The sequence below is a fragment of the Phyllobates terribilis genome, unplaced genomic scaffold (genome assembly GCF_046119375.1).
Source record: "Phyllobates terribilis strain yellow unplaced genomic scaffold, ASM4611937v1 Scaffold_5__5_contigs__length_657084704, whole genome shotgun sequence".
Classification (NCBI taxonomy): Eukaryota; Metazoa; Chordata; class Amphibia; order Anura; family Dendrobatidae; genus Phyllobates; species Phyllobates terribilis.
In genome coordinates, this window is record NW_027362765.1 from 60,344,266 (window position 1) to 60,368,076 (window position 23,811).

Below are 23,811 nucleotides of genomic sequence, written 5' to 3' on the forward strand. Positions count from 1 at the left end.
GGGGTCACATGATAGATCTTATTTCCTGCTCTACAATGGCTCCTCCCCTCCATGTGACATCATCACAGGTCCTGTACCCACAGATCAGCCATATATCTAGTGATGCGCGGTCCGGTTCTCTTTGTGATCTGGATCTCTTCTCTCCTCTCACCATAAATTGTCGTCTTTTTTGGATTCCATACGGATCTCTATTACATTTGTGTTCCCCTCTGTTGAGCGGATATTTAAGGTAAAATCACTGCAGCTAAAACCCGGCTCACCCCAGGTAGCCAATGAAGTGCTGGTTGGGAGGGGTTTTGCCTGGCAAACATTGTCATTTTACCCTTCCCGGTGAGAACCATTCAGAGACTATAAGTGGCTGTCACTAGGATGCTGGCTCCTATTGTACCCATCACTACATATATGTGGTGGCGGCTCTTCAGGTGGAGGTATGTGGAGATTCCCCATTACTGGGCGCAGGAGACATTAATCCTTCCATTCCCCCCCACAGTAAAATGCCCCTCCACAGTGACGCACCCCACAAACAGAATGATGCCTCATCATCCCCACTCTGAATACTACATGGAGTAATAAAATTCTGAGTGCTGCAGATCTACAGGTCGCCTCCCTCTGTTGTGTGTGGGAATTGTTGCAGCTGCGGTGATATAGAGACATCCCGGGGAACACCGCTAATAGCAGCAGACCGTGTGACCGCTATGGGGTCTGTGAGTTAGGGGGCCGCGTGCTGATATACGATTGCTTGAAAAGAATTCTGGAATAATAAGCCATCAGGCACTTTGGGGGCATCATACTGTGTTGGGGTCACTGTGGAGGCATGGTACTGAGCTTGTGGAAGAATTCACTGAGTTTGTGGTATCATACTGAGTTTAGGGGGCATGTCTGTTGGCATTCTACTTTGTGGGAGCCAGGAAAGCGGTGTCATATTGGCTGAGAACGCTAAGGGGCACAATTACTTTGTAAATCCTCAATAAATTTCTCACTTTCTATCTTTAAAAGATGGGAGATATGCCCTTCTGTGACTGCGCTGTGTCCATGATTTCTATGCATGCACCTGATGAAGTCATTGCACCTATAGTACTAGGAGGGGCACAGGTGGAGGCTGGAGATGTAGGTGAAATAGGTACATGCCACTGACGTAGGGCAGGCTCCCTCATCTGGAAATGTCACATGGATCCAGGATGGTTGGGGGTATGGTAGATGTATGGGAGGCGGTTAATTGCATTATGAGCTGTACATCATAATAGAAGTATGTTGGGTACATGTGATTACAGAATCTAAAACTTTTTAACTTTGTTGATGCTGCTGTATTTTGTCATGTTTTTTTTTTTTTTTTTAATGAAACCATTCTAGGTAATTGTTGTTATACCCAGGGCTGTGGAGTTGGTAAGCCAAACCTCCGACTCCGACTCCTCAATTTCCATGACACCGACTCCACGACTCCGACTCCCTCATACATGGCTTATGTTTAAGTGATAAATTTACTGTAGCACAGATTCATCTCAGCTAAAAGTCTAGACCCTTAGATCAGGAATAGGACAGACATTTATAGGACATTTCATAACTTTCTCAAATTCTTATGAAAAAATATTCCCCACAAACTGCATTGAACTACTGTACCCAATTTATTATATATTTTAGGAGTCGGAGTTGGTACATTTTATTCCGACTCCACCAAAATGGGCTCCGATTCCACGACTCTGACTCCACAGCCCTGGTTATACCCATGGCTGGGTATAATATCAGCCCACAACTGTCTGCTTTACCTTTGCTGGTTATCAAGAATAGGGGAGACCCTAAGTTGTCGTTTTTTTAATTAGTTATTTAATTGGTTAAATAAGGCTAAACAACCTTTAGTGCCACATGAAATGCACTGAAGGGTGCAAGTTTATGATATGTAGGGGACTTGTGAAATTATGTCTACAGGATATGTATATATTCTATCTATATCTGTATATAAAACTGCTTTATTAGTTTGTAAACTAGCTTGTAATGACATAGAGAATTACTGTATGTAAAAGATGATGTTAAAAATGCATTGCATACTGATTTCATACGCATGTCATACAGATGCTAGGTGAGAAAAATCGCATTGTACTCACATGACACTCCTCCTACTTTTCTGGATCAACATTGGAGCGATTTTGTTATACCATCATGTAACTCCTGCCTTATACACACCTCCAGTGATATAAGATACATACGGTGGAATTGAGAGAGCAACAGCACTCATTTCCTCCCGATGTATGTGATTTGGCCGAAGGTCGGGAGAGTGAAGCCTGTGCTGACTGGCCGACGGGATCACATGAAGTAACATGCCGACTCTGCTGGAAAGCAGCCAGCACTGGAGTTGAGTATATGTGTTTTTATTTTACTGGAGGCCTACATATGGATTGAGAAGGGGTTATCCGAATAGTGGACAACCCCTTTAAGCTAATGTCTGCGGCAACTGCCGATATCGATGTATTTGGCAGATACTCTAATATGTATTGAGGGCACTGGGCATCTTATTGTCAGGGTACATGTCAATCAGGCATGTACAATTTTGGATTGTGAATCGCTTTGTTCTCCTGGTAATAAGCCGCCGGCTGAGATGTCTGTCAGCTGGTTTCACATAGAGAACATAGGAATGCTCCTGTGTACGGGAGAGACCGTCAAGATCGCTGCCGGCTGAACAATTGGCCGAAGCTGTACATTAGTGAAGATAAACTAAAACGATAGTTGCATTAGACTTACTAAAAAAGGGTAACTATTGACTACCATAGGGGCTTGTGCCTTACTGTTTTGCTTTAGGCCAATATTACAAATACAAGTTTTGCAGTCCAAGTATGGACCACGATGCACTGACCAAAACTCTCAGCCTCATATATGCCTTTGTCAGGAGATCCGCAGCCAGTTTGAGGCTCTGTCTCTGTACCTCAGATATAATGGAGGAGGCTCTATCTCTGTCAGTGACCGCAGATATAATGGAGGAGGCTCTATCTCTTGTCACTGACCTCAGATATAATGGAGGAGACTCTATCTCTGTCAGTAACCTCAGATATAATGGAGGAGGCTCTATCTCTGTCACTGACCTCAGATATAATGGAGGAGGCTCTATCTCGGTCAGTGACCTCAGATATAATGGAGGAGGCTCTATCTCTGTCAGTGACCTCAGATATAATGGAGGAGGCTCTATCTCTCTCAGTGACCTCAGATATAATGGAGAAGGCGCTATCCCTGTCAGTGACCTTAGATATAATGGAGGACGCTCTATCTCTATCAGTGACCTTAGATATTGTGGAGGAGGCTCTATCTCTGTCAGTGACCTCAGATATAATGGAGGAGGCTCTGTCAGTGACCTCAGGTATAATGGAGGAGACTCTATTTCTCTCAGTGACCTCAGATACAATGGAGGAGGCTCTATCTCTGTCAGTGACCTCAGATATAATGGAGGAGGCTCTATCTCTGTCAGTGACCTCAGATATAATGGAGGAGGCTCTATCTCTGTCAGTGACCTCAGATATAATGGAGGAGGCTCTAGCTCTGTCAGTGCCCTCAGATATAATGGAGGAGGCTCTATCTCTGTCAGTGACCTCAGATATAATGGAGGAGGCTCTATCTCTGTCAGTGACCTCACATATAATGGAGGAGGTTCTATCTCTGTCAGTGACCTCAGATATAATGGAGGAGGCTCTATCTCTATTACCTCAGATATAATGGAGGAGGCTCTATCTCCATCAGTGACCTCAGATATAACAGAGGAGGCTCTATCTCTGTCAGTTACCTCAGATATAATGGAGGAGGTTCTATCTCTGTCAGTGACCTCAGATATAATGGAGGAAGCTCTGTCTCTATCTGTGACCTCAGATATAATGGAGGAGGCTCTATCGGTTACCTCAGATATAATGGAGGAGGCTCTATCTCTGTCAGTGACCGCCGATATAATGGAGACGGCTCTATCGCTGTCAGTGACCTCAGATATAATGGAGGAGGCTCTATCTCTGTCAGTGACCTCAGATATAATGGAGGAGGCTCTATCTCTGTCAGTGACCTCAGATATAATGGAGGAGGCTCTATCTCTGTCAGTGACCTCAGATATAATGGAGGAGGCTCTATCTGTCAGTGACCTCAGATATAATGGAGGAGGCTCTATCTCTGTCAGTGACCTCAGATATAATGGAGGAGGCTCTAGCTCTGTCAGTGACCTCAGATATAATGGAGGAGACTCTATCTCTGTCAGTGACCTCAGATATAATGGAGGAGGCTCTATCTCTCTCAGTGACCTCAGATATAATGGAGAAGGCGCTATCCCTGTCAGTGACCTTAGATATAATGGAGGACGCTCTATCTCTATCAGTGACCTTAGAGATTGTGGAGGAGGCTCTATCTCTGTCAGTGACCTCAGATATAATGAAGGAGGCTCTGTCAGTGACCTCAGGTATAATGGAGGAGACTCTATTTCTCTCAGTGACCTCAGATACAATGGAGGAGGCTCTATCTCTGTCAGTGACCTCAGATATAATGGAGGAGGCTCTATCTCTGTCAGTGACCTCAGATATAATGGAGGAGGCTCTATCTCTGTCAGTGACCTCAGATATAATGGAGGAGGCTCTAGCTCTGTCAGTGCCGTCAGATATAATGGAGGAGGCTCTATCTCTGTCAGTGACCTCAGATATAATGGAGGAGGCTCTATCTCTGTCAGTGACCTCACATATAATGGAGGAGGTTCTATCTCTGTCAGTGACCTCAGATATAATGGAGGAGGCTCTATCTCTATTACCTCAGATATAATGGAGGAGGCTCTATCTCTGTCAGTGACCTCAGATACAATGGAGGAGGCTCTCTATCTCCATCAGTGACCTCAGATATAACAGAGGAGGCTCTATCTCTGTCAGTTACCTCAGATATAATGGAGGAGGTTCTATCTCTGTCAGTGACCTCAGATATAATGGAGGAAGCTCTGTCTCTATCTGTGACCTCAGATATAATGGAGGAGGCTCTATCGGTTACCTCAGATATAATGGAGGAGGCTCTATCTCTGTCAGTAACCTCAGATATAATGGATGAGACTCTATCTCTGTCAGTGACCTCAGATATAATGGAGGAGGCTCTATCTCTGTCAGTGACCGCAGATATAATGGAGACGGCTCTATCGCTGTCAGTGACCTCAGATATAATGGAGGAGGCTCTATCTCTGTCAGTGACCTCAGATATAATGGAGGAGGCTCTATCTCTGTCAGTGACCTCAGATATAATGGAGGAGGCTCTATCTCTGTCAGTGACCTCAGATATAATGGAGGAGGCTCTATCTCTGTCAGTGACCTCAGATATAATGGAGGAGGCTCTAGCTCTGTCAGTGACCTCAGATATAATGGAGGAGACTCTAGCTCTGTCAGTGACCTCAGATATAATGGAGGAGGCTCTAGCTCTGTCAGTGACCTCAGATATAATGTAAGAGGCTCTATCTCTGTCAGTGACCTAAGATATAATGGAGAAGGCTCTATGTTTGTCAGTGACCTCAGATATAATGGAGGAGGTTCTATCGCTGTCAGTGACCTCAGATATAATGGAGGAGGCTCTATCTCTATTACCTCAGATATAATGGAGGAGGCTCTATCTCTGTCAGTGACCTCAGATACAATGGAGGAGGCTCTATCTCCATCAGTAACCTCAGATATAACAGATGAGGCTCTATCTCTGTCACTGACCTCAGATATAATGGAGGAGGCTCTATCTCTGTCACTGACCTCAGATATAATGGAGGAGGCTCTATCTCTGTTACCTCAGATATAATGGAGGAGGCTCTATCCCTGTCAGTGACCTCCGATATAATGGAGGAGGCTCTATCTCTGTCAGTGACCACAGATATAATAGAGGAGGCTCTATCTCTGTCAGTTACCTCAGATATAATGGAGGAGGCTCTATCTCTGTCAGTGACCTCAGATATAATGGAGCAGGCTCTATCTCTGTCAGTGACCTCAGATATAATGGAGGAGGCTCTATCTTTGTCAGTAACCTCAGATATAATGGAGGAGGCTCTATCTCGGTCAGTGACCTCAGATATAATGGAGGAGGCTCTATCTCTGTCAGTAACCTCAGATATAATGGAGGCGGCTCTATCTTTGTCAGTGTCCTCAGATATAATGGAGGAGGCTCTATCTCTGTCAGTGACCTCAGATATAATAGAGGAGGCTCTATCTCTGTCAGTGTCCTCAGATATAATGGAGGAGGCTCTATCTCTGTCAGTAACCTCAGTTATAATGGAGGAGGCTCTATCTCTGTCAGTGACCTCAGATATAATGGAGGAGGCTCTATCCCTGTCAGTGACCTCAGATATAATGGAGGAGGCTCTATCTCTGTTACCTCAGATATAATGGAGGAGACTCTATCTCTGTCAGTGACCTCAGATATAATGGAGGAGGCTCTGTCTCTATTACCTCAGATATAATGGAGGAGGCTCTATCTCTGTCACTGACATAAGAATATAATGGAGGAGGCTCTATTTCTGTCAGTGACCTCAGATATAATGGAGGAGGCTCTATCTCTGTCATTGTACCTCAGATATAATGGAGGAGGCTCTATCTCTGTCAGTGACCTCAGATATAATGGAGGAGGCTCTATCTCTGTCACTGACCTCAGATATAATGGAGGAGGCTTTATCTCTGTTACTGACCTCAGATATAATGGAGGAGGCTCTATCTCTGTCAGTGACCTCAGATATAATGGAGGAGGCTCTATCTCTGTCAGTGACCTCAGATATAATGGAGGAGGCTCTATCTCTGTCAGTGACCTCAGATATAATGGAGGAGGCTCTATCTCTGTCAGTGACCTCAGATATAATGGAGGAGGCTCTATCTCTGTCAGTGTCCTCAGATATAATGGAGGAGGCTCTATCTCTGTCAGTGACCTCAGATATAATGGAGGAGGCTCTATCTCTGTCAGTGACCTCAGATATAATGGAGGAGGCTCTATCTCTGTCAGTGACCTCAGATATAATGGAGGAGGCTCTATCTCTGTCAATGACCTCCGATATAATGGAGGAGGCTCTATCTCTGTCAATGACCTCCGATATAATGGAGGAGGCTCTATCTCTATTACCTCAGATATAATGGAGGAGGCTCTATCTCTGTCAATGACCTCCGATATAATGGAGGAGGCTCTATCTCTATTACCTCAGATATAATGGAGGAGGCTCTATCTCTGTCAGTGACCTCAGATATAATGGAGGAGGCTCTATCTCTGTCAGTGTCGTCAGATATAATGGAGGAGGCTCTATCTCTGTCAGTGACCTCAGATATAATGGAGGAGGCTCTATCTCTGTCAGTGACCTCACATATAATGGAGGAGGTTCTATCTCTGTCAGTGACCTCAGATATAATGGAGGAGGCTCTATCTCTATTACCTCAGATATAATGGAGGAGGCTCTATCTCCATCAGTGACCTCAGATATAACAGAGGAGGCTCTATCTCTGTCAGTTACCTCAGATATAATGGAGGAGGTTCTATCTCTGTCAGTGACCTCAGATATAATGGAGGAAGCTCTGTCTCTATCTGTGACCTCAGATATAATGGAGGAGGCTCTATCGGTTACCTCAGATATAATGGAGGAGGCTCTATCTCTGTCAGTGACCTCAGATATAATGGAGGAGGCTCTATCTCTGTCAGTGACCTCAGATATAATGGAGGAGGCTCTATCTCTGTCAGTGACCTCAGATATAATGGAGGAGGCTCTATCTGTCAGTGACCTCAGATATAATGGAGGAGGCTCTATCTCTGTCAGTGACCTCAGATATAATGGAGGAGGCTCTAGCTCTGTCAGTGACCTCAGATATAATGGAGGAGACTCTATCTCTGTCAGTGACCTCAGATATAATGGAGGAGGCTCTATCTCTCTCAGTGACCTCAGATATAATGGAGAAGGCGCTATCCCTGTCAGTGACCTTAGATATAATGGAGGACGCTCTATCTCTATCAGTGACCTTAGATATTGTGGAGGAGGCTCTATCTCTGTCAGTGACCTCAGATATAATGAAGGAGGCTCTGTCAGTGACCTCAGGTATAATGGAGGAGACTCTATTTCTCTCAGTGACCTCAGATACAATGGAGGAGGCTCTATCTCTGTCAGTGACCTCAGATATAATGGAGGAGGCTCTATCTCTGTCAGTGACCTCAGATATAATGGAGGAGGCTCTATCTCTGTCAGTGACCTCAGATATAATGGAGGAGGCTCTAGCTCTGTCAGTGCCGTCAGATATAGTGGAGGAGGCTCTATCTCTGTCAGTGACCTCAGATATAATGGAGGAGGCTCTATCTCTGTCAGTGACCTCACATATAATGGAGGAGGTTCTATCTCTGTCAGTGACCTCAGATATAATGGAGGAGGCTCTATCTCTATTACCTCAGATATAATGGAGGAGGCTCTATCTCTGTCAGTGACCTCAGATACAATGGAGGAGGCTCTCTATCTCCATCAGTGACCTCAGATATAACAGAGGAGGCTCTATCTCTGTCAGTTACCTCAGATATAATGGAGGAGGTTCTATCTCTGTCAGTGACCTCAGATATAATGGAGGAAGCTCTGTCTCTATCTGTGACCTCAGATATAATGGAGGAGGCTCTATCGGTTACCTCAGATATAATGGAGGAGGCTCTATCTCTGTCAGTAACCTCAGATATAATGGATGAGACTCTATCTCTGTCAGTGACCTCAGACATAATGGAGGAGGCTCTATCTCTGTCAGTGACCGCAGATATAATGGAGACGGCTCTATCGCTGTCAGTGACCTCAGATATAATGGAGGAGGCTCTATCTCTGTCAGTGACCTCAGATATAATGGAGGAGGCTCTATCTCTGTCAGTGACCTCAGATATAATGGAGGAGGCTCTATCTCTGTCAGTGACCTCAGATATAATGGAGGAGGCTCTATCTCTGTCAGTGACCTCAGATATAATGGAGGAGGCTCTATCTCTGTCAGTGACCTCAGATATAATGGAGGAGGCTCTAGCTCTGTCAGTGACCTCAGATATAATGGAGGAGACTCTAGCTCTGTCAGTGACCTCAGATATAATGGAGGAGGCTCTAGCTCTGTCAGTGACCTCAGATATAATGTAAGAGGCTCTATCTCTGTCAGTGACCTAAGATATAATGGAGAAGGCTCTATGTTTGTCAGTGACCTCAGATATAATGGAGGAGGTTCTATCGCTGTCAGTGACCTCAGATATAATGGAGGAGGCTCTATCTCTATTACCTCAGATATAATGGAGGAGGCTCTATCTCTGTCAGTGACCTCAGATACAATGGAGGAGGCTCTATCTCCATCAGTAACCTCAGATATAACAGATGAGGCTCTATCTCTGTCACTGACCTCAGATATAATGGAGGAGGCTCTATCTCTGTCACTGACCTCAGATATAATGGAGGAGGCTCTATCTCTGTTACCTCAGATATAATGGAGGAGGCTCTATCCCTGTCAGTGACCTCCGATATAATGGAGGAGGCTCTATCTCTGTCAGTGACCACAGATATAATAGAGGAGGCTCTATCTCTGTCAGTTACCTCAGATATAATGGAGGAGGCTCTATCTCTGTCAGTGACCTCAGATATAATGGAGCAGGCTCTATCTCTGTCAGTGACCTCAGATATAATGGAGGAGGCTCTATCTTTGTCAGTAACCTCAGATATAATGGAGGAGGCTCTATCTCGGTCAGTGACCTCAGATATAATGGAGGAGGCTCTATCTCTGTCAGTAACCTCAGATATAATGGAGGCGGCTCTATCTTTGTCAGTGTCCTCAGATATAATGGAGGAGGCTCTATCTCTGTCAGTGACCTCAGATATAATAGAGGAGGCTCTATCTCTGTCAGTGTCCTCAGATATAATGGAGGAGGCTCTATCTCTGTCAGTAACCTCAGTTATAATGGAGGAGGCTCTATCTCTGTCAGTGACCTCAGATATAATGGAGGAGGCTCTATCCCTGTCAGTGACCTCAGATATAATGGAGGAGGCTCTATCTCTGTTACCTCAGATATAATGGAGGAGACTCTATCTCTGTCAGTGACCTCAGATATAATGGAGGAGGCTCTGTCTCTATTACCTCAGATATAATGGAGGAGGCTCTATCTCTGTCACTGACATAAGAATATAATGGAGGAGGCTCTATTTCTGTCAGTGACCTCAGATATAATGGAGGAGGCTCTATCTCTGTCATTGTACCTCAGATATAATGGAGGAGGCTCTATCTCTGTCAGTGACCTCAGATATAATGGAGGAGGCTCTATCTCTGTCACTGACCTCAGATATAATGGAGGAGGCTTTATCTCTGTTACTGACCTCAGATATAATGGAGGAGGCTCTATCTCTGTCAGTGACCTCAGATATAATGGAGGAGGCTCTATCTCTGTCAGTGACCTCAGATATAATGGAGGAGGCTCTATCTCTGTCAGTGACCTCAGATATAATGGAGGAGGCTCTATCTCTGTCAGTGACCTCAGATATAATGGAGGAGGCTCTATCTCTGTCAGTGTCCTCAGATATAATGGAGGAGGCTCTATCTCTGTCAGTGACCTCAGATATAATGGAGGAGGCTCTATCTCTGTCAGTGACCTCAGATATAATGGAGGAGGCTCTATCTCTGTCAGTGACCTCAGATATAATGGAGGAGGCTCTATCTCTGTCAATGACCTCCGATATAATGGAGGAGGCTCTATCTCTGTCAATGACCTCCGATATAATGGAGGAGGCTCTATCTCTATTACCTCAGATATAATGGAGGAGGCTCTATCTCTGTCAATGACCTCCGATATAATGGAGGAGGCTCTATCTCTATTACCTCAGATATAATGGAGGAGGCTCTATCTCTGTCAGTGACCTCAGATATAATGGAGGAGGCTCTATCTCTGTCAGTGTCGTCAGATATAATGGAGGAGGCTCTATCTCTGTCAGTGACCTCAGATATAATGGAGGAGGCTCTATCTCTGTCAGTGACCTCAGATATAATGGAGGAGGCTCTATCTCTGTCAGTGACCTCAGATATAATGGAGGCGGCTCTATCTCTGTCAGTGACCTCAGATATAATGGAGGAGGCTCTATCTCTGTCAATGACCTCCGATATAATGGAGGAGGCTCTATCTCTATTACCTCAGATATAATGGAGGAGGCTCTATCTCTGTCAGTGACCTCAGATATAATGGAGGAGGCTCTATCTCTGTCAGTGACCTCAGATATAATGGAGGAGGCTCTATCTCTGTCACTGACCTCAGATATAATGGAGGAGGCTCTATCTCTGTCAGTGACCTCACATATAATGGAGGAGGCTCTATCTCTGTCAGTGACCTCAGATATAATGGAGGAGGCTCTATCTCTGTCAGTGACCTCAGATATAATGGAGGAGGCTCTATCTCTGTCAGTGTCCTCAGATATAATGGAGGAGGCTCTATCTCTGTCAGTGACCTCAGATATAATGGAGGAGGCTCTATCTCTGTCAGTGACCTCAGATATAATGAAGGAGGCTCTATCTCTGTCAATGACCTCCGATATAATGGAGGAGGCTCTATCTCTGTCAATGACCTCCGATATAATGGAGAAGGCTCTATCTCTATTACCTCAGATATAATGGAGGAGGCTCTATCTCTGTCAGTGACCTCAGATATAATGGAGGAGGCTCTTTTCAAGTGTACCTTAGATGTATTGGAAGATTCTCTCACTCTGCCTCAAAAAAATGCAGTATGTTCTTTCTTCCTCAGATAAAACAGAAGACTCTCAGTCAGACTATAGTGGATCCTCTCTTTCTCCAATTATCTTCCTGACAGGACTGACATCCCTCCAGCTTACTCTCTGTCCTCCCCTGTCTAGCTCCTCGTAATTCCTGTCTCACTCACCGGGTGATGGGAGATGTAGTTCTTTCCCCGTACATTATTATATACAGTATAGAGATAAGAAGTTTTCCCTCCACTGAATATTTCTGACAGGATCCCAGTCACGTACAGTCTGCTGATATAACAGGCTTTGTGCTGGAGAACGTGGCTTCATCACCTGTGTTCAACCTCCTTTATTCTTTCAGCTCCACAGAAGGGTTAATAGAAAAATGAGAAATTAATCGTTTTTCTTTCTTTCCTTTTTTATGCCATTCACTATGAAGAATAAATTACATGATAGTTTAATAACACGGGTTGTAATGGGCACGACTGTAACAAATATCAGCATTTTTTTCCTGTTTATTTTCCTCATTACAATCTTATTGGTAAAATTGTGATTTTGTTTTTTTTTATCTTCTTACATAGATTTTTTAACATTTCTCTATCATTCTTAAAGCACTACTCCAGCATTTCTTTTTTCTTATTTAACCGCCATCTGTCTTCTGCTCTTCCCAGCGCAACTCCTGTTCCCCCATCTTGTGACCACAACTTGTAACTGACTAGAAATCAGAGGTAATGGTCACAGACTCTCAATGTAAACCTATGAGAGCTTTATCCTGGCTCTCACAGACTTACATTGAGTTGTGACTTCCGGATCGTCCAGCAAACACTGGAGCGATCCAGCAGGTCACAATCTGCAGAAGATGACTGGGGCAGTGCCGAGAACAGAAGAAGATGACAGTGTCCGGTAAGTATATTACTAGAGGAAAGGAACATGTATTAGTGATACCACTCCGACAGTGAAATTTTAAAAAAATGCCCACGAGCGATCATACAATATACAAGCCTTTGATCATTTTGTAATTTTGCAGTATGTATGATTCCTGGTCCTGCCTATAATAGACCCCACTTCTTACTGAGACTAATTAGTCAATTGTGCACAGCCATTGTAAGACCTCCAGCTTCCATAGAAACCTTGCAGCACCCCACAATCACACATTGGTGGGGACAGTGGGCTTACGTAGGGACACCACTTCTCCACCAACCTTCTTACACCCTAGATACCGTGGTTGCTTTTTGGCAGCGGTAGGTTGTTAAACTGCCTGGATCAGAGGTACCACTATGCCCATGTCATCCCCGTACATGCAGATTGCAATTCCCAAAGAGGTTAACCATTTGTAAAAAAGAAACACCATGTGTCTAATGCTTTTTACGTGGTTTTTGTTTTTCTTTTTTTTATTCACACATACTTTATTCGAGTCCCATAGGAAAGCTTAACAGGATTATATGGGACTATTTTATTTATTTTCTCATGGAGCTAAAAACTAACAGGAAGGTAGATATTTACCTGCCTGTTCTGCCTGTCACCGTCTCAGAGCGGTCATCGACTCTTCCTGTGGGCGATTCTGCTGCTTCATTTGACCTCACTTTAACAAAGCAGCCCTTCTTCTTCCGGGCTGCTCTTTTGATGGGGCGTCACTGCAAACATCATGCTGATTGACAGCTGGCTCCCCGCAGCTAAGTAATCATACTGTGTGGTCTACAAAAAAATCAGTTTTATCATAATAAAGATAGTAAAACTCACACTAAAGATCACTCACAGATCCTGTTCCAACGCTACCTGGGTCATCAGTCTCTGCAATTCCTGCTCTAACATATAATCACTACAGCAAATTGGTGGCAAAGACAGTGCCAGTCCTTACAAGAAGAAATAACGCTCCTTTATATTTCCCTTCATTATTTCCAGTAATTGTATTATTACAAGGGATTCTTTAGGATATTACATCGGCTTATCTTCTTCCCATTCAGGACCCTACATTATTGGAACCTCTCAGTGGAGATCTTTGTTATAAGTGATTTTTCCTGATTGACCCATCAAGGATGGATAGGAACAGGGACAAGATGGCGGAGAGGATATTACACCTCACCCTAGAGATCCTCTTCCGGCTTACTGGAGAGGTGAGAGATTCTGATGACGTCACATTACATCATTCTTATCTATGGGAATAACAGATGGACAAAACTGGAGAGGTGAGGACTCTGGAAATGTCTGTAGTGAGATTTATTAATGTGTCTCTCCATAACCAGGATTACACAGTAGTGAAGAAGGCCACTAGTGAGCGCTGTCAGGCCACTGTTTCTGAGGGATGGGGAAGGTTCCTGAGCCCAATCACAGGACCTCCACCTCACCCCCTGATACACAAGGACATCAATGACCAGAAGATCCTAGAACTCACTTACAAGATGATTGAGCTGCTGACTGGAGAGGTGACACTGCTGGGAATGCTGGGACATTATATGATAACGCTATAAAGGGATCGGGGGGATGACGGTATCATTGTATTTGTCAGGTTTCTATAAGGTGTCAGGATGTCACCTTCTATTTCTCCATGGAAGAGTGGAGGTATTTAGAAGGACACAAAGATCTGTACAAGGATGTCATGATGATGGCTTCTCGGCCCCTCACATCACCAGGTAATAGAGAGGACTAAATACACATGGCCTATAATTATCTATATGTAAAGAATGAATTCAGTACCTGTATGTCTTTCCTCCAGATCTTTCCAGTGAGAGGACAACACCAGAGAGATGTCCCCGTCCTCTTCTTCCACAGGACTGTAAACAAGAAGATCCCGATGTTTCTCAGGATTATCAGGTAGATGGAGAGAAGGTGTCATGAGATCTCTCCTATGATGTGTAGAAGGCTGTGAAGGTCTTGTGTTCAATCTTGTTTTAATTACCAGTAATATACACTGAATGGCCAATTTAATAGAGACACAAACCATTTTATGATTGGAGCTTCTCTGTATGGAAATTGAACCCATAAACGTGGAGCGCAGCATAAAGTAAAGTGATAGGTTTAAGTGTGAATCCATATTAGAATGTGAAAATTGAGCAATCTAAGCAACTTTGAACGAGAAACGGTCAGTAGAACAATATCATCCAGGGAAAGTTTTTTATAAGTGGGGTTTTTACATACAAAAGTTTCATACTGAGAATGTTGTGATCGAGGTAAAACATCTATTGATCTTTCATTCTCTGGGTGTACACAACTTGTTGAGGATAATATCAAGAGTTATTGTATGTATCTAAAATCAGTAGTATAAAATGAATGTCATCCTCATCACATAGTAGTTATTTGTGAACATAGTAACGTCAGTATTAGTGATGCTGAATTCAGTATATGTAAAAGAGACAAGAATGAGTTTTATAGGAGATGAATCTATGAGCAATATATTCAGCTGTTGCCACCAAAGAAAATACTTTTTATTACTGTGTGTGGTCTAAAACATATAGTTTTTAATTGTAGATAGATATGAAGAAAAAACTCTCAGAATGCTGTAAAATATTAAAAATAGTAATATTCATATAACCAATGCCTAGCTCTAATGCTGTCTGGAACCTGAGTCTGTTTCTGTAATTTTTGTTCGAACATATGATCACTATAGCCAAATATTAGCCGACTCAGTGCCAGTCCTTACAAGCGAGAATGTTCCTTTATGTTTCTCATTATTATCCCTGATAGTTATGTTTTTTACATGGTACTGTTTATGATTTTGGCTTATCTTCTTCCCATTCAGATATCTACAGTACCGGATCCTCTCAGTGGCAATCTTCTATGGAAGGGAATTTTCCTGATTGACCCATCCAGGATTGATAGGGACAGGGACAAGATGGCGGAGAGGATATTACACCTCACCCTAGAGATCCTCTTCCGGCTTACTGGAGAGGTGAGAGATACTGATGATGTCACATTACATCATTCTTATCTATGGGAATAAAAGATGGACAGAACTGGAGAGGTGAGGACTCTGGAGATGTCTGTAGTGAGATTTATTAATGTGTCTCTCCATAAACAGGATTACACAGTAATGAAGAAGACCTGTAGTGAGCGCTGTCAGGCCCCTTTGTCTGAAGGACGGGGAAGACCCCTGAGCCCAATCACTGGGCCTCCACCTCACCCCCTGATACATGAGGATATCAATGACCAGAAGATCCTGGAATTCACCTACAAGATGATTGAGCTGCTGACTGGAGAGGTGACACTGCTGGGAATGTTGGGACATTATACAGTAATGCTATGAAGGGATCGGGGGTGATGACAGTATCATTGTATGTGTCAGGTTCCTATACGATGTCAGAATGTCGCCATCTATTTCTCCATGGAGGAGTGGGAGTATATAGAAGGACACAAAGATCTGTACAAGGACGTCATAATGGAGGTTCCTCGGCCCCTCACATCACCAGGTAATAGACCGGACTAAACACACACGGCCTATAATTATCTGCATATAAAGAATGAATTCAGTCCCTATATGTGTTTCCTCCAGTTCTATCGCGTAAGAGCACAACACCAGAGAGATGTCCCCGTCCTCTTCTTCCACGGGACAGCAAAAAAGAAAATCCCAATGTTCCTCAGGATCATCAGGTAGATGGGGAGAAGGTGTCATGAACTCTTCCCTTTGATGTGTGAATTTTCACTTGAATGGGAAAATTGAGCAATCTGAGCGACTTTGAATGAGGCATGATCACTAGTACTAGATCAGCCAGGGCCAGTTTTTTTTTTTTAAAACATGACACTTTTACAGGTTAAAATTCAAGAGTGTACTGAGAAAGTTGTGATCGAGAAAAAACATCCAATAAAAGGGGATCCAGAAAATGTAAACAAGGAGAAGGGATCAAGAATTGCTCCATTCAACAGGAGCTACAAAATCATGCGAATTGCAACTGAATTCAGCACTGGTGTCCAACCAACCTGTCCGAATGCACTCTTCAATCCTCAGCACAGGAGGGCTATATCAGCGAATGACTAATGCCACTGTTGTCTAGGGTAAACAAAAAAAGTAAAAAAAAAAGTTAGCAAAATATTGCTAAAAAACAAATCACTGAACAGTTGAAAAACATTGTCCGGCCCCATGAATACAGATTTCTATCTCAAAAAAGATACAAAATTACATCTTATAGTATATATAGAGCCCATATAATTCTAGCAACTCGAGAATAGTTTTTAAAGAAGGAGAACAATGAGTCAATGCTATTACATATTAAAAAGATTTTTTAATAATTAATATTTTAAGATTTATTTCATATAGATAATAATAGTTTATTTCATAATGGCTGGGAATGCCATCCACTAAAGAGTAGAATCACATAGTGCTGGATATGACCACATAGGGAGTGAGATCCAAGTGGATAAGTATCCCTGCTGGGAATGTTAAAAGGATAATGCAATGCAATCATGTACAGAGTATCATAACAGTGTGACCTGGTGTCCATTGCTAATAATCCTATAAAGTCAATATAAGACTATGAAGGGATAAGATAAGTATATAAATGTATAAACAAGTTAAATACTCATGGTCCTAACTGGTGGCGGTCCGGAGTCCTAATCCCCAATGCGCGTTTCGCTATGGTAGCTTCCTCAGTGGTCGTGGCCAATGTTAGAAAATGTCCCATTTAAGTAGCGTATTTTTCGGACTATACGACGCACCGGACCATAAGACGCACCTAGATTTTACAGGAGGAAAATAGAAAAAAATAATTAAGCAAAAAATGTAGTCATGATGCCCTGTTAAGGGGGAGGGGGTCTGCTGCTGACACTGTTATTGGGGTAATGTCCCCCAATTCTGTTAATATCCCCCATCCTGGTATATATGGCCACCTCCTTCCTGTTATACTTGGCCCTCATCCCCATCCTGATATGTATGGCACCCCAATTCACCATCCTGGTTTGCATAGCACCCCAATCCCCCATCCTGGTATGCATGGCCCCTCTGATCCCTCTTCCTGGTATGTATGGCATCCTTCATCCTGGTATGTATGGCCCCCCTCACACCCATCCTGGTATGTATGGCACCTTCATCCCTCTTCCTGATATATATGGCACTCTTAATACCTGTATGTATGGCCCCCCTCATCCTGGTATGTATGGCACTCTTCATGCCTGTATGTATGGCCCCCCTCATTCTTCATCCTTGTATGTATGGCCCCCCTCATCCTTGTATGCATGGCCCCCCTCATCCTTTTATGCATGGCCCCCCTCATCCCTCTTCCTGGTATGTATGGCACCCTTCATCCCTGTATATATGGCCCCCCTCATCCTGGTATGCTTGGCACCCCCTGATCCCCATCGCTCTGTGCCAAAGGAACCCAAACCAGTTATACTCACCTCCTCTTTCCTCCATCGCTATGTCCCGCTCTGTGCCGGAATAGTCACTGCTCCCCACACTGGGACTGCGTGCGTGGGGATTAGTGACCATTCATTCTCCCTAATAACGTGCACGCTGTAGCCGCAGTTCGGCTCCTGCTGCGCTCGGCTTTCAGTGTGCCCGCTATTAAAGCCCATGAATATTCACCACTCCCATTGGTGTCTCATGGCAGCCCCGGCGTGTGGAGCAGTGACTATTCCGGCACAGAGCGGGACACAGCGATGGAGGAGAGAGGAGGTGAGTATAATTGGTTTTTTTTTTCTGTGCAGCGCGACGGGGATTAGGGGGTGCCAAGCATACCAGGATGAGGGGGCCATACACACAGGGATGAAGGGTGCCATACTTATCAGGAAGAGGAATGAGGGGGGCCATACATACCAGAATAAGGGATAAGGGGGGGCCATACATACAGGGATGAAGGTTGCCATACTTGCCAGGAGCCGCGCTGCAGGCACAGTGTGCCGGCTATTAAGGAAAATTAATATTCACTGCTCCCCACGCCCATGGGTGTGGGGAGCAGTGAATATTCATTTTCTTTAGTAGCGGGCACAATGTAGGCTGCAGCAGGCTGCTGCTGCCTCCTGTGCCCCACTCATCCCGCGCTGCTTCTCCTCCCAGCCCCACCACCACCCACAGCCACTGCAGAACATATGTTCGGACTATAAGACACACCCCCCACTTTCCTCCAAAATTTTGGAGGAAAAAAGTTCATCATATAGTCCGAAAAATACGGTAATATGACCTTGCGGTCACATGACTGACTTGGTCCAATAAGAATGGTTCATTCGGTGCATGTGTGGCGATAAACTGATCATAAAGCACACCCACTGGCCCGTCACTCAACTATCGTGGCCACGGGGGCGCGGCCGGTACCAGGCCGCAAACCACGTGACCGGGACAGGAGGACAGACAGGGAAGTGGGTGCACAGCAAGAAAGGAATCGGCGCGCATCCCAGCCTCTCTACTGGGTTTTTGCTTAATGTTTTTGTTACCTTTCTACCTTTGCCCCCCTCCCTTTTTTGCATTTTTGTTCAATTTTAGTTTATTTCATAATAGATATCTTTTTAACATGTAATAGCATTGACTAATTGTTCTCCTTCTTTAAGAATCCAGATTTCTGTTGCATCATGCTGATAGGAGGATCAGAATGTGGCGCAAGCAGTATGCATCCATGTACGCTTCACGTCAAGTGGAAAGGTTTTTTCGAGCATGTCGTTACCCTTATGTAATTTGCAGCAACTGTGAAAAGCTATCCTGCCATTATGGACCAATATCCCTGTGTAATTATTTCAACAGCTAGTGGCATCTGTGACGTAATGAAGAGCTGAGCTTCTGAAGGTCAAAGGAGATACAACATGCTACTAAACTGGTATCTCTATACTTGGTGGAGGTAATGTGACAAAGCTGGTCATAGACATTAGATGTTGTCTGGATCGTCACACAATTTTCTGGTTATGGAGATTGATGGTTGGAAAAAGGAGCAAACTGGTTTGATTCCTACAAGAGACCTTTAGCTGTTTGATCTTTTTTGATCTTTGAAATCATTTGATCAAATATCTTCATTTGTCTTTGACTTTTACAATATTTCTTTCAGGGTGAAGATCTGACCCATATTAATCCTACAGAGACATATGTGAGGGGTGATGAGTGGTGTAAAGAGGAGATTCCTACAGATAACCGCACAGGTGAGTAGTGACCACTAAATGCAGAGAAGTCACAGGTTCTTCTCAGCCAACGGCTTGTAGAATCATATTTAGAATTTTTAAAGGTTTGTTCACAGAGTTTGTACATGGATTTAGCACTTACAGAGGATACACTATTTTACACAATTTGGTACAGATGTATCTCCTGCACAGCCATAGCATGACTGGGCTGTTTCAAAGGAGCTCGTTTTGTAATCACCATAGTGTCTAACATTGCACTGCTTGATCATTGGTAGAGATGAGTGGATCAATTTGCAGGACTCCAGTCCATCGGCCAGGTCAGCAATACCCCTTCTTTACACATGGATGTTTGAAGAAGGGGTAATGTCCCTGAAATATCCAGATGTGTTGCTCTATCTCTAATCCACTCTGTGCGGCATCTCCTATGCTATTCTATTCCTGAACCTTTTATTGGACATGCTGCAAGGACTATTTGAAACCTATTTGTTTTCCATGTAGAGAGTTTGTGATATGGCTTTGAAATGAAAAGAAAAATATTTCACAATTGAATCATCAGTGTCCATGATTGATTTTTAAACTATGGCATAGGTCACCGCTATATTGTTTTTCAGATCCCTCCGTTCTCTCATATTTGTAATGGAATCCAATATTTCCATCAGCTTTTATTACATACAGTATAAAGGCCTTATCTTAATTCTGCTAAAAAAATACAAAAAAGTATACACTTTCCCCAAAGCCATGATTTTACTTGTACATGACGACTCTTCTCCTTTCCTATGCTCTTTTCCTTGCTGGAGTGCATGAGATGGACACATAATAGCACTGACTTACAGACACATTAATTATTTTCCACTGGAAAATTCACAGAAAAAGATTGTTCACATGAACCTATAAAGCAGTAAGCTTCAACTGAGAGGTAAAAAACTGAAAGCGCAACCTTAGTTTAAGTTTACTATTTGTATAGAATTTTTTATATAGAAATGTAGTAAAATGTGTTATACAGTATAAGTAATAATGTTATCTCAAGGAAATGTTATTGAAAAAAAAGTAAATTCAGTTTTATTTTTGACAGTTGATCATTGTGCCACACCAGGAACACATGAAGAACACGCAATTACACTAGATAAACCTGCAGTCCTTCACAGCAAAAATCTATCATCTGATTCGTTTCAAAAGCTCCTATCTTCCGATTCATTGCAAACTGTTAAGTCAAATAAAAATCGCAGAAAGGATGTTGAACATCAAAGAGCTCGCAAAAGAAAGAAACGATATGCATGTCCAGAATGTCAAAAATGTTTTACTCAGAAATCAGAACTTGTTAGACATCAGAAAATTCACAGAGGGGAGAAACCATTTTCATGTTCAGACTGTGGGAAATGTTATTGTTTAAAATCAGAACTTGTTAGACATCAGCGAATTCACACGGGGGAGAAACCATTTTCATGTTCAGAATGTGGAAGATGTTATAGCATAAAATCAGAACTGGTTAGACATCAGCGAAGTCACACAGGGGAAAAGCCATTTTCATGTACAGAATGTGGGAGATGTTTTATAGAGAAATCACATCTCGTCACACATCAGAGAACTCACACAGGGGAGAAGCCATTTTCATGTTCAGAATGTGGAAAATGTTTCATTCAGAATTCAGACCTTGTTAGACATCAAAAAATTCACACAGGCGAGAAGCCGTTTTCATGTTCAGAATGTGGAAAATGTTTTAATCGGAAATCAAATCTTGTTACACATCAGAGAATTCACACAGGGGAGAAGCCATTTTCATGTTCAGAATGTGGGAAATGTTGTACTAATATATCTGATCTTGCTCACCATCAGAGAATTCATATAAAGGAGAAGCCATTTTCATGTTCAGAATGTGGAAAATGTTTTATTCGGAAAGCAAATCTTGTTACACATCTGAGAAATCACACAGGGGAGAAGCCGTTTTCATGTTCGGAATGTGGGAAGTGTTTTACACAGAAAACAATTCTCGTTCAACACCTGATAATTCACACAGGGGAAAGGCCATTTTCATGTTTACAATGTGGGAAATGTTTTTATAGCAAATCATGTCTTGTTACACATCGGAGAATCCACACAGGGGAGAAGCCATTTTCATGCTCTGAATGTGGCAAATGTTTTAATCAGAAATCACATCTCATTGCACATAAGAGAACTCACACAGGAGAGAAACTATTTTCATGTCCAGAATGTGGGAAATGTTTTTATACCAAATCATGTCTTATTACACATGTGAGAATACACACAGGGGAAAAGCCATTTTCATGTTCAGAATGTGGGAAATGTTTTAATCAGAAATCTCATCTTGTTTTACATCAAAAAATTCACACAGGTTAGATAACATTTCCATTCCCCGAATGTGGGAATTCATTTTTTGTTGCACATCAAAGAAATAACACAAGGGAGAAGACATATTAATGTCCAGAATGAAAGCCACCTTCTCTTAAAGTTCAAAGAAATTACACTGGGACATAGCCATTTGTTTGATTTGGAAAAATGCAATAGGTTCTAATTAAAGTTTTATGTCTACATGACAAAGGAAAAGTAATTTAGTGTACTAAATGATGATTAGAAAATGTATGCATTTACCGTGAAACATCCTTTATTAAAAAGCTAATAAAATACAAATAACACACCTATATATGTAACTTTATGACACTTTCAGAATTTTCCATATCTCTACATAAAGATGATCTAATACATTATTTAAATAATCCAAAAAGTATATAGAGAAAACCAAATAAAACAAATGAGTCAAACATATTATGGTTTGGTATTTTATTAATGAGAAACATTATCCAATATTACATATGTCTGTGAGTAAAAAGGAATTCAAACCTTTTGGATTAGCAGATAACTTGAAGACAAAGTTAGGCTGTGTGCCCACGATGCATTTTTGGTGCGTATTTGCGGCGCGTAAACGCTCCAGAAACGCATTGCATACCTTATCCCATGACTTCCTATGACATTCTGCAAGTTCTGTGCACATGGTCAGGATTTTTTCTGCGCAGATTTTACTCGTAGAAAAAATACGGACATGACCAATTCTTGTGCGTTTCTGCATGCGTATTTGCCTATACAATGCATTGGAAAAATGCATGGCAAATACGCATGCAAAAACGCGTCAAAAACGCATGGAAAAACCGCGTGCGTTTTTCTGCCAAGGAGATGCAGAAATGCTCAGGAAAATTTCTGCTTAATTTCTACATGTCCTTTCCCGGAAAAACGCTTGGGGAATTTGGCAAGCATTTTTCATGCGTTTTAGAAGCGTTTGGGACATGCGGAAATGCCTTGCGTTTTTTATTGCATTGACAAGGCAATTCCACATGCGTAAACGCAAAATTAATGGGTATGCTGCGGATTTTTGAGTGCATCAAAAACGCTGCGGAAAAATCCGCAGCATGGGCATTGAAATTGCGGATTCTCATTGGGGACCATGGGGGACGGATTACCAAACTTTTCACAAGCGTTTACGCTGCGGAAATTCCACAGCATATACGCTTGTAAAAAGCTATGTGCAGAAATGAAGCAGAAAATTTCTGCAGCATTTCTGCATGTTCTTGGCAGTCAAAAACGCTTGCGGATTTTACACGCGTTTTTGCATGCGGATTTGACTTGCGTTTTTCAAATGCATTGGGACCTCAAATCCGCATTCAGAAACGCACAAATAATGGACATGCTGCGGATTTACATTGGGGATCATAGGGCTCGGATTACCATTATTTTGCAAGCGTTTACGCTGCGGAAATTCCGCATCAAAAACGCGTAGTGGGCACACAGCCTTAGAGTCTGCTGTTTTCAATCAGGTGTGAGTGGGCGATCTGTTTGATTTACAAAGTAAGAAAACTTTCACAATGTTTTTTTAGCTAAACACTAATTGCCTGCAGATTGGTGGGGATACAAGTCTTGAAACCCCCCACCAATTGCTCAATAGAACCCTGAACATTGTGCAGCTCAGAAGACAGGAGTGCCCATCACAAAGAGCAGTACGGAGAATACACAGCATCGACTTTCAGATCCTGTAAACCTGAAAACGCTGTGAAAGTTTAGTTGATTTTTAAAGAACCAAGATGAATGTCTGATCTTAC

At 42.8% G+C, this 23,811-nt stretch overlaps 1 protein-coding gene across 4 annotated transcripts; it reads left to right on the forward strand.

The window, feature by feature from the left end:
- Positions 1-43: 43 nt before the first annotated feature.
- Positions 44-22,482, forward strand: LOC141271976 (uncharacterized). Of its 4 annotated transcripts, none has more exons than XM_073682233.1 (12): positions 44-229; positions 12,349-12,580; positions 13,642-13,791; positions 13,921-14,100; positions 14,184-14,307; positions 14,391-14,488; positions 15,414-15,563; positions 15,693-15,872; positions 15,957-16,080; positions 16,164-16,261; positions 19,636-19,726; positions 20,778-22,482. In XM_073682233.1, the coding sequence occupies exons 3-12, from the start codon at positions 13,714-13,716 to the stop codon at positions 22,058-22,060; spliced, it is 2,406 nt and encodes an 801-aa protein (XP_073538334.1). In that variant the 5' UTR covers positions 44-229; positions 12,349-12,580; positions 13,642-13,713; the 3' UTR covers positions 22,061-22,482. The 4 variants fall into 4 exon arrangements, with proteins under 4 accessions (XP_073538334.1, XP_073538335.1, XP_073538333.1 ...); XM_073682232.1 differs by lacking the exon at positions 44-229 and adding an exon at positions 271-428; XM_073682234.1 differs by lacking the exon at positions 12,349-12,580.
- The last annotated feature ends 1,329 nt before the right edge of the window (positions 22,483-23,811 follow it).